This window comes from Curcuma longa, chromosome 10 (assembly GCF_044706935.1).
Source record: "Curcuma longa cultivar G26 ecotype Majalengka, Jawa Barat chromosome 10, ITB_CL_G26_1.1, whole genome shotgun sequence".
Classification (NCBI taxonomy): Eukaryota; Viridiplantae; Streptophyta; class Magnoliopsida; order Zingiberales; family Zingiberaceae; genus Curcuma; species Curcuma longa.
This window is the reverse complement of record NC_133870.1, coordinates 6,023,257-6,038,537: the sequence shown is the minus strand read 5'-3', so window position 1 is coordinate 6,038,537 and position 15,281 is coordinate 6,023,257. Positions and strand designations below refer to the sequence as shown.

At 35.7% G+C, this 15,281-nt stretch overlaps 3 protein-coding genes across 3 annotated transcripts; 2 read left to right on the top strand and 1 right to left on the bottom strand.

Moving 5' to 3' along the window:
* Positions 1–168: 168 nt before the first annotated feature.
* Positions 169–2,115, top strand: LOC141836273 (large ribosomal subunit protein uL14x/uL14z/uL14y). Its single transcript, XM_074723719.1, has 4 exons — positions 169–270; positions 383–667; positions 1,708–1,749; positions 1,833–2,115. The coding sequence occupies exons 1-4, from the start codon at positions 258–260 to the stop codon at positions 1,913–1,915; spliced, it is 423 nt and encodes a 140-aa protein (XP_074579820.1). The 5' UTR covers positions 169–257; the 3' UTR covers positions 1,916–2,115.
* A 1,774-nt stretch (positions 2,116–3,889) lies between these two features.
* LOC141836762 (uncharacterized) lies at positions 3,890–8,790 on the bottom strand. Its single transcript, XM_074724287.1, has 6 exons — positions 8,505–8,790; positions 6,318–7,074; positions 5,403–6,235; positions 4,542–4,637; positions 4,319–4,462; positions 3,890–4,207 (listed from the first exon to the last, which is right to left on the bottom strand). The coding sequence occupies exons 2-6, from the start codon at positions 7,003–7,005 to the stop codon at positions 4,073–4,075; spliced, it is 1,896 nt and encodes a 631-aa protein (XP_074580388.1). The 5' UTR covers positions 7,006–7,074; positions 8,505–8,790; the 3' UTR covers positions 3,890–4,072.
* Positions 8,157–15,024, top strand: LOC141835540 (PTI1-like tyrosine-protein kinase At3g15890). Its single transcript, XM_074722946.1, has 5 exons — positions 8,157–8,174; positions 11,628–11,776; positions 11,918–12,068; positions 13,840–14,102; positions 14,205–15,024. Exons 1-5 carry the CDS (start codon positions 8,157–8,159, stop codon positions 14,836–14,838), a joined length of 1,215 nt encoding a protein of 404 aa, XP_074579047.1. The 3' UTR covers positions 14,839–15,024.
* Positions 15,025–15,281: the final 257 nt, after the last annotated feature.

The window sequence follows — 15,281 nt, the reverse complement described above, 5'->3', positions numbered from 1 at the left end:
TTATGTTTCCGGCATTGTCTGCGACCGTAGGTCAAAGTCAAACATGAGGTTGCCGCATATGGAAAACATATGGGTCAACGTATTGATTTGGATCGGGCCGGGCCTTATTTTGAAGCAGGCCCACTGAAGCCCACCATTTCAATGGCCCAGTGGCATTCTCGTAAAATCATGCAACATTAAAACCCTAGGTCGATGCCGTTCCTTGTATAAATTCCAGCGAGGGCGCAACATTTGGTATCTTCTCGCAGACTTCCAAGATGTCGAAGCGAGGTACTCCTCTCGCTCTATTTGTGCCGGATCTGCCGTTGAAGATCTTCGTTGCGGAGAAAGTTGAGTTTTTGTGTCGTCTTTTTATTTGGATTTGTGGCCTGTGGGTTTGTAGGTCGCGGAGGAACGGCGGGGAACAAGTTTCGGATGTCTCTGGGTCTACCAGTGGCGGCGACGGTGAACTGCGCTGATAACACCGGAGCGAAGAATCTATACATCATTTCTGTGAAGGGGATCAAGGGTCGCCTCAACCGTTTGCCTTCTGCCTGCGTCGGGGACATGGTTATGGCTACCGTCAAGAAGGGGAAGCCTGATCTCCGGAAAAAGGTCATGCCTGCTGTCATTGTTCGTCAGCGGAAGCCGTGGCGCCGAAAGGATGGCGTATACATGTACTTTGAAGGTATGCTCATTGATCTCTATATCCAAGTCGATTTCTTGTGTATATATTTGTTTCATAACTTATTGCAAGTTATAGTTTTTTGAACCATTGACTACATCTCACTATATTTAGATTGAACGTGGTTGATCAATAACAAGTTGAGAATGAATTTAAGTCTTCTCTCAAAATTCTTATTCGGTTCCATGCAATTTCTCACTGAAGTACCCTCTCTTACAGGGAGCTTATATGGAAGTTTGAGATCGTAGTGATGTGATTTAATTCAAGGGCAATAATTTTTGCTTGCCGATTCATGGTTGTAACAATTACCGTTAGGGATGGGAGAAACAAGGATAAATGTCTCCCAATAGTGTTATTATACAGGTCTTAAACCCTCTTCCCCAACCTTCAGTATCTGTGTACTGCTAACATCACCTTGCCTTCTACATGGTAGTACACTTCTACTCTATGGAAAATATCTCACTTTTTTAAATTTCTTGCCACTGATAACATCAGTGACATAACACTGGCATTAAGAACCACAAGGTGTTCTGGTACCACATTAGATGTGTAACAATTGCTTTCCGGGATAGGAGGGACAAGGTTAAACTACCTCCAATAGTGCTTGTATATGAATTTGGATTGTCACCCCCTGAAGATCGTCTTGCCTTTCACATGGTAGTTTACTGCTTATGTTTCTACACTCTGAAGATTGTTTAACTCTTGGTTTCCCTCACAATTTGTGTTTGGTTAATCGTATGATATTCAAGTTGACACATTGATAGGTAAATTATTTATTTTTGATGCACCATTTCATCATTTACCATTTTGCTGATATTACATCCTTGCGGCTCTGCTATAGTTTTTCCTGTATGTGTCCCTGTTCTATGTAGGATAAGCGTTTCACATGTTGTATTGTCTCTTTTTAATTTTTACTGCCACAATAGCCTGTTAAGTATTCTCGGATGGATTCCAAACTAGTAATTTTTCTTTTATCTGCATTCTGATTGTTTTCATCGACATTTTCTCAATTAGCTGTTGCTTTTGCTTTTCCAATCATACAGACAATGCGGGAGTGATTGTTAATCCAAAGGGAGAAATGAAAGGTACTATACCATGCTAATTGGTTCTTTAACCCTTTGTGTGTTTTGATCGTTTCAGGACTTGGTTAACTGTTTGATTGTGTCAGGATCTGCAATCACTGGACCAATTGGCAAGGAATGCGCAGACCTGTGGCCAAGGATTGCAAGTGCAGCAAATGCAATTGTGTAATTTGCTTAAGATCAACAGCTGAGTTTTTAGTGTTCACTTTTCAGACATTGGTTAGGCACCAAGGTTCTTTAGATTCTTGTTAAGCAGCTTTTATTTTGAAAACCCCGTGGAGTGTTTCCATGTACTACTGATGATTGTGCCATTTTGGATTTTGAACACAATACTTTTTTGGTGCTTAGTAAATTTCCAGTTGTGATAAATGATGATTTCTGGTGATTTTTTCGACTAAATTACTGTAGTTTTTTACCGTTGTGATTTTTGTTTTTTGAAAGAAAACGTTTACTAATAAGGATTATGTGTTTTAGATTTTATTTCTTTGATCACTTGGTTTGTTCATAATTATTGTATTTTAACTGTGGATTAGTAAAACAGGGAAGAAATTGATGCATGATGCTGGTTATTTAATTAGATTAAAATGTGAATATTTCGATTTCTTCAATATCTGTTAATTTTAAGGCAGAAGCAACATAATGAAAAAAATTTTAATTTGATTATTTTTACAAATTTACGTTGATAATTTTTTAAAAATATTTACTTTATGTTATTTAATTTTTACTAGAATTTAATCTGTTTTCATAAAATTATGAGTATTTTACTAAACCAAAGTAAATTTTGGTATTATGAAAATCACTTATACAGCTTTTCTAATATTTAAATTACATATTTTATTTTTAAAATATCTCTTGACCGATGAATTTAAAGAATTTAAAATCATTTAAATTAAAATCAATATAATTTTGAAAGTTTTTAATGTATTTTTATTTTCCGATCTAAATGAATTAAATTAAGAATATGTTTTTAAATTTTTTAATTTATTAGATTTTTTACATTTATTAATTAATTTTGAATGATTTAAAAGTTTGATATTTTTTAAATAAGAAGAGTTTTAATATTGTATTAAACTTTATGCGTTTGTGATAAATTTTATTAAAATTTATAAATTTAAAAATTTATTATTCACAATTTATGTTATTAATAAATATATATTAAGGGAGTTTTCAAAAGTATATAGAGTGATTTGTAATTTTTTAGATTCATCAATTAATTTTAGATGAAATTGATTAATAAAACTATAAAGAAAAGAGTTTTTGAAAATATGATACATAATTTGAGTATCATAAAAATTTAATATATAATTTAGATAATACCGAAACTTAATAGGATAAACCCGTAATATTCATAATAGATAATTATTTTTTATCATTATTTTATTCAATATAATCAGAAACTCTTTAGAGTTAAAGATATTAATATTCCTAAATAAAAGACAAATATTTTCTAATACAAATAAGAAGTATGCCCTTGAAAATAAAAGACAAATTAAATTTAAAAACTTGATGCATATTAAAGCTTCTTAAAATAAATGCAAGATTTGAAACGTATTAAAATTTTATAGCATATATAATTTATTTTGGCCATGTATATATTTACTAACCCTTAACAAAATAAAAAAGTACCATTAAACATCAAATTTTTTTTTATCAAAAGTAAAATGAGTTTTTTTTATCAAATCATCGAAAGAACATCTCATCCCACTGCTACAATACTAAAGGGATAATTGATAATTATATACGTTTGAACGATGAGATCTTTTTTTGTAAGTCACTATAAATCTTGGAATATTGATGTATTCACCAAGTTGTAGGATTTATCAAAAGAATTAAAGTACCCTCACAATTTTGAATCTATATCTATTCCAATTCTGGTGTCTTATTTGTTTCTTAACCCCATTCTCCTCTCACTTTTGTCTAAGAATCATCTAAGAAAGAAAGTAAGAACCATCTAAAATGATAGATGTTGCACTTTTATCAATCACTAGATCTTTAGAGACCATAAATAATAAATTATAACATCTTTTACACTGTGCTAAAATGATTCAAACTTCATCATCTCGTTGCATAAACATTCATGGTAAAAAATCAAAGACCTGTGGGTGATAGAATTAGTTCTAGCATCAACCATACGGTCAGGAAGTACCTTGAAATTCATCAGGAACATTCATTTCATGCAAAACAAAACATGAACATAAAAAAGTAGCAGCACTGTGCATGCATTTTCAAGGAAGAACTAGAAAAATGGTGCCAATTAGTCACAATACTAATTTAGCAAAGAAAAAGCCACTCAAACTCATCTTTTTTGGATCCATTCTGAAACTTATCAGGCATCTTCAAGGCCGGTGGACTTACAGATAGGGCACAAATTCTTAATCCCTAACCATTTCTTGATGCAGACAGTGTGGAAGTGATGACCACAATCGAGCTGACTTAGTTGCTCTCCTTCAACATACTCTTCCTGTCAATAAAGGGAGCAGCATGATTAAGGTAGCTATTTGAAAGAAAATACTTCAACTGGTGACTTCGTGCCAAACACACTAATACTGCTTAAGGCATTGCATAATCATACCCGACAGATGGAGCATTGTTCAGCATCCTCCGATGATTCCGATGAACTAGATATATACTTGCATTGCGAAAGGCCGTTCAGGATCTGTTCCTCACTGAGTCCAGTGTTGACATTACCTATACTCTCTTCTAACTCCAGCAGTTCCTGCATGTGTGATGGTTTTTACAGTTAAAAGTTCAAATGATCCTTGCTCTAAGGCACAAGAAAAGGCTGAGTTTATTACCTCATAAGACATATCATCAATGTCCATCCGCATATCTCGATACATATCATGTGAATTTCTAGCCCTATGGAATACCGGCTCAAAATCCAGGGGACCCTGCAGAAAAAAAAATGTTAATAAGTCAAATGCCACCATATCGAGGAGATCCTATTTCTAGCCCTATATGTATATCACCCAATTGCAATTCTCCAATTACTTCCTTGTATATTTACAAGTTACAAAATAAAGGTTTGATTAATTAAACTGTAACCAAAATTTTACAATTAAAAAGATTTTTTCAGATGAATGAAGGAACCAATTCATAAGGAACCTCATTGTGATATTCATCCTGACATCAGTGTTTGTTCATAGGTTAAAGGACTGCAAATGTTTATCTTTCAACCTTAGATATCAGAAAATGTTATGCGTATGCATATGCTGCTATGCAAGTCTCAACCCCCTGGTTAGAAATTTATTTTCTTACATTTCGATAGAGTACACTATAGCACACCCAGGCAACATTTGAAAAGCGACACTGGTTATAATTGAAACAAAATCATTTACAGTGACAGTAATGTTTCAAAAGATACATTATTTTCACAGTGAAATCAACGATTCATTCTTTTGATGAAATGCATATGCTGGGAAAGAACTTGCCTAACCAATATTCTATAGAAAACATAGTTTTAGAGTGTATACTTTCCTATTCATGTAGCTAATGGGGAAATCAACGTATGAAATCTATGTTTTGATGTAGCTAAGTATGAAAACGAACAGGTGATTGGTGCTTGAAAGTGAATAAAAGGATTAATTGTTGAAAAGGAAAAACAGAAGTTGAACAGCCTTAAAAACTATTATCAATCGTTATGTTTCATTTTATACCTCTAAAATCCTGCATCTTCGTTCTCTTCTTACAGTTGCAAGGCTCCTTGTTGACAAGTGAACACCTGAAACACCACCATTTGGCCTCGGCAACATATTTAGTATTCTCGTGTATGAATGAGGATAAACACGGTTAACAGGTCCTGATTCACAATGCACATTCTCCACCAATGTGGATGGATGATCATGATGCAGATCAAGGCTCATGCTCCCATTTCTATGTATAGAACCTGTTAAGTCAAAGGACTCACATACAGCTTCTTGATCTAATGTACGACGATGGTGTAAGTGAGCAGCACTGTTCTCTCCTGTCAATTGATGGAACGCCAAGTTGGTGCCAACCTGTGATGTAGGTACTGCATTTCCAGATAAAATTGTGCTACTTCTGGCCAAACCCCTGTTTGACTGGTCTTGCACTGGCCCCATTCTGTTATGATAAGTAACAAATCGATGTGTGAAAGTATTTGAACCACTAACTAAGTTTAGTTCCTCTGTAGGTTCATCAATACTAGGCATTGGAGACCATGAAGAACTTCCTACTTCACTGGTGGAATTTCTACCAGTAAACCTAGAGTGCACTGAAGGATTTGATGGAACATCTATAAAGGGTATTTCAATAACAGGAAAAGGATCATAGAGAGCAAAGGAATTATCTTCTAGATAAAAATTAGGTGTAGACGTAGTAGCTTGATCTGCACGGGTGATTTTTCTACGTTTGTTCCTCTTGGAACCTACTACATTTCCAACAGAATAAACCAAAGACTGCTCTTCGAAGGCTACAATTCTAGCCGTTGTGCTCCTTGTATCTATATCTTCCTTAATATTATTTATACCTGATGAGGAAGACAGATGAGACATATACTTTTTCCAAAATAACATCAAAAAGCAAGATAAAGGGAAACAAATTAATCTCACCGTCATTGAAAGTAGTAGAACTTATAATAGGGGAAGACTCCCCACAAACTACATCCACATTTTTTCTCTTGTGCGAAGAGTTTGTATCACCAAGTTTAACCTTTTGTCTTCCTCCATTGTCCTTGGAAAAGAAATCAATCTCTCTGAAAGATCTCTCAGAGGTTCTTGAAGGGATTTCATCGAGAGAAACATGTGGCCTTTGCAACAAACCTCTATTATGTGATTCTTCTGGAAGCCCTGGTTCAAAAACCTGGCTACCAATTCCAACTGGCTGTGCGTTGCTGCTGAAAGAATTGGCACGGAGATCAATAACATCAAAAAATGGCGAGAACGGCACTACATCGTTTCTGTAAATGTCGGAAGGTCCTGCATATTCAGTAACAAAAGACGACCAATTGTTTGCTTCAGATACACTTTCACTTATCCTGGGTCCAGTTGCTTCATTATTTGTACGACTTCGTGCCAAACTACTTTCTGGTTTTATTTGCTCATGGCTACCTAAGTTAGCTGGACGCATGCTGGAGTTAGGGATGAGTCCATCCCATATACTTAAGCGAGCAGTTTCTGGATTAGTGAAACTTCCACCTAGGCTATTACTGTCAGTAGGATACAATAAATTTCCATTTAACTCATGGCTAGCTTGTGAATCATTGGAAAGTCCTTTCAAGAATGTATGTTGATACATCATTGAGTGGGTTGAACCGGATGCTTGATCAAAATCAAAAACCTCCAAGGGTTGGAAACTACTCCTTTGCCTCTGTATCAATAAATAAGCTTTTATATGAGAAGAGAGCCATTAAGGTGGACATATGGAAAAGGCAAATTAATTGGAATAAAAGACATCAATCAACAACTTCAAGAAAATTGAGAACGCATAAGGTGTCAGAAGGTAGGACAATCGAGCAATCTAGAGTAGATTTCTCTATCGTCAAAACATGTTTTGATTATCAGCTTGTGGAAGTCAAAATAAATGCTTGAACCTAACAAACAAAATTGTTTGTACCAAGTACTGAGCAAATCCATACATACTTGTTGCGAAAAAACTAGACTTATTTGCTATATGGATAACAAATCATTAGACCTATAATAAGTCACTAGCTCTTAGTCATTATACAAAATGTTGTAAAATTTTCAAACCTCATTCACTGCAATTGCATATGTTACCAAGTTGTTCATTACCTAGGTAGATGTTCATGATGACTCAAATTCTTTACATGTTCCAATATCTAGTTAATACGAAGTTCGAAGGCCTTGAACCTAAGCTAAATGGGTTTTGATATACACAATTAGAGTAGACTACTAAAGGAAAAGTACTATGAGCTTAATGTTAACAATCATCTCCCTTTGTAAACAATTTCCCGATAAAACTGATAATCATCCAGTAAAAAATATGCTTTATGTCTGTATTAACTAGTAATTAGATGTACATCCATATCCATTACATTTTGTGCCAAGACAGACTATAGTTTAGTCTCATACTAAATTAAACTATACTTCAGTTAGTAACACCTCCCACTTGTATCCATAGTTTTGTACCACTCCGACTATCAGTTGATTAAACGAACACCAAAAGAAGCTTGACTGATAACTCAGTTTTCTTAATGTGCAAGTTCGCAGTTGCCTTTCACTCTCCTATTTAAATGCCGCCCAAATACTTAGTTTCTTTGTTTTTGGTATCACTCCTAACTCTATAATTTGATCAGACATTCTGAAGTTTGCAGTACATCTTTCCTTAGATCAACCTCCAAAGTTGGGATAGATCTTTCATAAAAACCATTACATAAACAATACAACAGATGCCCAATTTTCCCATGTAAAAGCAATAAAAACTCTTACACAATGGCATGCCAGATCAGTGTGAGTTATCAGGATACGATCAGAAACCTCCAGAGAACGATTCAATCAGCAATTTCTAGCGATGGAAAAATTCTTAAACGGAAGACGATGAAGAACAACAAACACAAAAAATAAATGCCAGATTAAGAATAATCAGAAGGTGACCTAAAATATGCAATCACCAATCTAGAAACGATGCAATCAAGAACAAATAGCACCAGCAGTTCGAAACAACGACCACACCATCAAATCCCAAAACAAAGCCCGCGATTGTTACTTCCCCAAAACCGAAGACTAAAAAAAATCGCATCTTTTACGCGTAGTTCCGATCATCCAACCAAAAGGCCTCACCTTCGAGTCAGAAAAGGACCCAGGGATCTCAAAGATCAGCCGGAAAGGAGCCTCCTTTACGCCTCCGCTCGCAATTCCCCCTCTTTCCGTTCAACAAGCGCACCGCCACCAACTCCACGGTTCGCCCCTCGCTCTCGCTCACAGGATGATGAAGGGCGTCGGCGACCGGAGAGGCGATGTTGATCGATGGCTTTCCTCCGCTCGCCCTCCTATTGCCGTTTTAAGATACATAGGCGATACGCCTCTGCCCTGATCGCGAAATCTTTACCAGAAAAGGGTTAAGAGTAGATTTTGGCGGATAAGAACAGATCGGCAGAACAGATATAAATTTCCAGATTTTGTTTACGAAGATTTTAATTTTAAATAAAAACATAAACATAAAAAATTGATAAGCTTTATATTATCGAAAAGTATTCCTATATTACATACCATATGAGAGAATAGCAATTTAGTTTTATTCCTAATATATCTTCTAACTCATTCCAATCTAATAAGCATTAATTAACATCATCAACAATCTTTAATATGTTATAATTTGCTTAGTATTATTTAAGATTAGAATTGATATCCGTATTTAAAATATGCGACTGTGCATAACATGGAAGTCTAAACAATTTTCTAACGCGCCTGGAATAGTAAAGAATATCATTTTTATATATTTTTTATTTTACGATTAAGTTATTTAAGATTTTATTTTAAAATTTAAGGGTTGGGAGTATAATAGTTAAATATAAAAAAAATTAAAATAAAAATTAATTAAGATTTAAGGGTTGGGTAGTGAGTGACCCAAGTGCATTGTTTGAAAAAAGTACGCTTCTAAAAAAAAAAAAAGTAGAATTCATCATCTCAGCGGTCCCATACGGTAGGCTCTATGATCATCTGTGAGGAGGTAAATTGAAAAACTACAGTTGATCACGACGGAAGAGAGTATTGCTTGACTTCGTCGAGATTCGAACTCTTACCCTCTTCTACAAGTCTGCTCCGTCGTAATCAACTTAGCTATGCCCCGGGGGCAAAACTATATTGAGTAAACTTTTTATAGTGATCGGTCCCACTGTCGAAACGATATCAGAAAACCCTCTAAAAGATTTTTTGGAGGCACGATATCACTATATTGATAAGAGTCTACTGCTGAAACAACACCTTAGTCAACAGTTACATGGTACTAAGAGGATTTGAACTCGGAACCTCAAGCAACATATGTCTCCATGCTTACCACTTGGGATAAGGCAGTTCGACAAAGTTGCCCCGGGGTATAGTTGAATTGGTTACGATAGAGTATAATTGCAAAAGAAGATAAGGATTTGAATCTCGGTGAAGCAATACCCTCCTCCGTCATGGTTAACTGCAGCTTCTCGATTTACTTCCTCATAGATGATCATGAAATCAATCGTATGAGATCGCTGGGGTGAAAATTCTACTTTTTGTAAAAGAAAAAGAAAAGCACTTTAGCGCACTCCTTTGAGAGGCAACAATCATGTAACAAGAAATAAAGTTTTTAACTAAATAAAAATAAATAAATAATTTCAAAGATAATTTAAATAAATTCAATTAAATTCTAATAAAATTATTACATTAATTTTATATCTTTATATATATTAATTAATTCAAAATTATGCTTTTAATTAATATATTCCTCTGCCGGTTTCTTCCTCCCCTCTAGAAACCCTAAACATCATAATTCTTCTTCCTTGCAAGAAAATAAACAATGACAATTGACTTACAATATATAAATTCATTTAATCATTGTTGTGAATTTGTCCATTTATATAAAACGTCTTCTTTTAATCATGATTGATTGGTTGTAATATTCACATAGTTAAAAAATTAATATCCAAACCGTAAATTTTTTGAGTGTTTCATTCATAATTTAGTAAAGATATGTCAGATTCCACTCAATAAATAAAACAAAATAAAAAATAGAAAGTTTAAGAGTATTATGAAAATAAATATTTGATTTAGATAATTGTATTTTAGGTGTTTTTATGTAATTAGGACGATTTGATTTGGAAATGAAAATAAATATTTGATTTAGATAATTATATTTTAGGTGTTTTTATGTAATTAGGACGACTTTGATTTGGGAATAAAGAAAATTATATTTAAGATAAAGGACAAAATGGATGATACTTTCATAATAATCTATGATTACTAAGGATGAGTTGATCCGATTGGGCTCATAAGGAAAGAGGAGGTTGGGCTAAGTACATGGGTTTAAAAGAAGATAAATTTAAAATTTTTAACATGATTAATAGTTAGGTCCGAAGTTTGATAGTGGTGTAAATCAAATTCAAAATCCAAAAGTATTTAGGAGACAGAATCAAGATGTACTCAAGAAATATATATAAACCTCAGATGATCATTGTTAAATGGAAAAGTAATAATGACAACCGTTAAAAAGGAGAATACTAATATCATAAAAGACACTATTAAGTAATAACAACTAAAAAAAATATCCTAATTTAGGAGAAGGTATGCTCCCACTAATATACTAATTATGGACGACCTCTATCTTGACTTAAGCATGTTCTCGTTGGTTAACTCTCGATTAGTGATGCTATAGATTTTTACCAGTAGATGGACAAAAATGATTAAGATTCTTTTTTTAAAAAAAAAATTACTTGAAGTAAATGGTGAGCTCTTTAAAAAGTGTTTTCTAACATTACCAAATTTAGCCAAACAAAAGTTTGACTTCTACAATTGGAAAATTCTAAATACGCGGGCCCTACTGTTCTCAATTGCTTTTCTACGAAAGTTCCATATTCTAAAATTTTTAAATTGCTCTATTATTTGCTATGATTAAATAATTTAGTAGATTGGCTTTACTAATTGTAGATGAAATTAAAATAAAAAAATCACAAATATTAAAAAAATTGTTTTTTTTATTTTTGATTTTTTCCGATAGATTCCAAGGCAATCTTCCTACCACCGCCGTCACGTTGCTTCGAACCTTCCACTCTTATTGCGCCACGTAGACCGCTTCGCTTTCCTCTAGTCGCCACGCAGGGCCAGCACACGCAGCGACTTCCGTTGCATTTGACCGAAGCGAGGAGAGCGAAGGCACTAAACCAACGCCTTGTTGCGGCGGCGCAGGCGGCGTAATCGTCGGGGCTCTCTTCGTAGTCAACTACCATCGGCGGACTGACCTCAATCGCAAGGCAAAGACGAGCAGCTTACTTCTGGAGATGGAGGAGGGGAGCCGAGACCGAGAGCAGGAGGAGCGGCGGCGGATGGCCTTCCCTCTTGTTATGCTGCGGGACGTCCAGGGATGGGTGCGTCTCTGCTTTGGATTAGGGTTCAAGAAATGATCTTTATGGAATATTGGATGATTAGGGTTTTTACGATTCCAGAAATGTGCGTTTTCCTTTGTTTTTTTTTTTTTAAATTGATCTTCTTAGTTCTTTGTGGTGCAGGAAGGAGCCAGGGAAGAAGGGATCGCCGACTTGGAGAGTGTTCTCCCTCCATGAACTGTTCGTAGCGACGAATAAATTCAATTACGACAACAAGTTGGGCGAAGGAGGGTTTGGGAGTGTATACAGGGGCCGGCTCTACGATGGAACTCAGGTACGTTTTCTGTATTTGTCTTAAGTAAAATTTACATTATTGGCTGTCTTGTTTATCATAGAGTGTGGATAATTTGCTTCTGAGGGCATAGATGAGTTGGTTACGACAGGACAGACTTGCTGAAGTAGGCAAAGGTCGGATCTCGGTGAAGCCGAGACAATGCCCTCCTCCGTCGTGGCTGCAACTTCTCGATTTACCTCTTCACAAATGGTCGTGAGACCGATCGTGTGAAGCCGTTGAGATGACGAATTCCATCTTTTGCTGAAGCTAAAGTGGAAAATTTGATGTTTATAGCTCGAAATCATAGTAGTTACTCTATTTCATGGAGGAAAACCCACATAAAGGATTATTGGCACAAACTGAGTTCATCATTCTTTAACAAGTTGTTCAGTTGTTGGACGACTGATGAACAAAAGGGTGGTGTTTGGATGCTAATGTGAAAACCCAAGGAGACTCGATATAACCGAAATGTTAAGACACTCGGGTGGGGGCTAGCTGTTTGATGCTAAAACATGCATATGGAGGTGAAAGCGCAAGGAAACTCAATCCAACTCAAAATGCTCAAGACATTTATGTGGGGAGCTCCTTGATGCTAAAAAGAATATTCAAGTCACTTAAACATGTGGACTAAAGGAAGTAGTACTAAGGAGCAATAGGGTGATGTTTGGATGCCGATTTGAATGGCCAAGGCAACTCATTCCAACCCATATCATCGAGACACTTAGGTGGAGGGCTCCTTGATACTAAAGCTTGCCGAGAACTAAAGGAGTTGGGATAATGAGAGGAGCGATGTATTATTTGCAAGAGATGAATAATGGGGTATAATACAATGAAAAAAACACTAGGAGGCCTCACTGAACCATATGGAGTAAGGGGTTGAGCTATCTATTCTTTTGTCAACTAATACGCCATGTGCCGATATAGAGGTGCACTTACATTGCCTTACTATTGTTTCAGGAAATATACCCAAAAAAAAGGACTAGGTAAACATTAAATAGACTAGAGCCGTATATTAAAGAATTAAGGGTGATTTAGAAGAATATGCTATTACATTATGAAGGATCTAAGCATTTAACCAAATTTAGCACTTCAGTGGACATGAATGCTGTTGAAATTAGGTGTATAGGCATTTTATGGCACTGATCTTCTAGGTGGGTTTACTCAAATTGGCAAGCTTGGCCATTTAGTTAGCAGCAGTCTATGAAAATTCAAAGTTGAATTACTTTATACTAGCTCACAATTTTATTGATTGTGATGTGTGTGAATATATTATTCTTGAGTTTTTAGATGTTCTTTTCACCATATATGGTCAATGACAATTCTTTCCTAGTTGAGTTGACAAGTTCGTTTTCAAGTTTCAATAGGAGCTAAAAGAGGCATAGGAACCAAGAATGCATCAAAAGGAAGTGGTCAAATGTGAAGATGCAATGAACAAATAAAATAAACACAAACCAATGTTGATATATTGATGAACAAGAAGTACAAATGCACACAACTACAAGAGAATGATTCATTTTGATTTCCAATCAACGAACTTGTATCCTTTGTGAGGGGGAAATGTTTACTTTGACATGAAATTACTTGCTAATTTGTGTGTCTCAAGGTCCTCTAAAAATTGTCTTACCTTAGGCATTGGAAGATTCTAATTTTTTGTTTGAATCATATTATTCAATCGTCTCATAACTTTATTTGAGCAATCTTGGCTATGCGTTAACGCAATCCATGCAATGTTACTATTTCCTGAAGTTTTATTAATTAGATTCCAATATAGATTGCTGTCAAGAGGCTAAAGGTTTGGAGCAACAGAGCAGAGATGGAATTTGCAGCGGAGGTTGAGGTTTTAGCAAAAGTGAGGCACAAGAATCTGCTGAACTTGCGCGGCTACTGTGCTGAGGGGAAAGAACGCCTAATAGTCTATGACTACATGCCTAACTTGAGTTTGGTCTCCCATCTTCATGGTCAACATTCACAAGCATGCCTTCTTGACTGGAAAAGGCGTATGAACATTGCCATAGGTTCAGCCGAGGGAATTGCGTAAGTCTTGAGATATAAGCACTCCAAAGTTGCTAGATATTTACTTCAAAAACCTATTTGATAATGTATGTTCAAGCCACAAAACTCGAATTTACTTTACAGATATCTTCACCACCATGACACACAGCACATTATCCACAGAGATATAAAAGCAAGTAATGTTTTGCTAGACTCCAAGTTCCGAGCACGTGTTTCAGATTTTGGGTTCGCGAAGCTCATTCCAGATGGTGCAACACATGTTACCACAAGGGTGAAAGGAACTCTAGGCTACCTAGCACCGGAGTATGCTATGTTTGGTAAAGCATCAGAGAGCTGCGATGTCTATAGTTTCGGCATAGTGCTTCTTGAGCTTGTGAGTGGCAAAAAGGCTATCGAGAAATTGAACCTGACAGAGAAGCAACGAATTGCTGACTGGGCTCTCCCTCTAGCTCAACAAAAGAGGTTTAAAGAAATGGCAGATCCAAACCTCAAAGGAAACTTTGTGGAGTCAGAATTGAGGAGGATGGTGCTTGTCGGGCTCATTTGCGCCCAAAGTAAGCCAGAGAAGAGACCCACAATCCTTGATGTAATTGACTTGCTTAAAGGCGAGCCAAAAGAGAAGCTACTTGATTTGGAAAACAATGAATTGTTCAGGGTGAATTTCGGCCATATTCTTTCTAGTTCTCAGCACAGTGCAGATGACATTGAAGAGGGTTCACAGATCAACAGAATCAAAGAACTTGGTCCTTTAAATTAAACCATTACAGGTAACACCTAGTTGTATGATATACTTGCAGACTATCCATGAACCATGGTGTAAATATCTAGTCAGTTAATAAATGCATTTGTGATACTCTTCCTCCAAAAATTCAGAACTTTATGCAAGATCTTCAGAAGTTGGGTGAAACCAACATTCTCAACTCATATATTCTTTAACAGGATGTTTCCATCTTTGTTTATAGCAGGGAATAATAAGAGCTAAATTGAAGGTGCTGATAGATTGCAAGGCGAATTGTTTCCATCTTTTCCCCTTTAATCCTTTTCTTTAAGCTTATTGGTCAGCCAAGGAAACAGATTTTGAATGACTATTGTGAATCAAAAGAATGTGAGAAGTGAAGAAAAATGGTTTCTTTGAAATACTTTTCTGTAGACATACAGTACAAATTGCAATATTTTTGGTTCATTAGAAGCACTACAAAG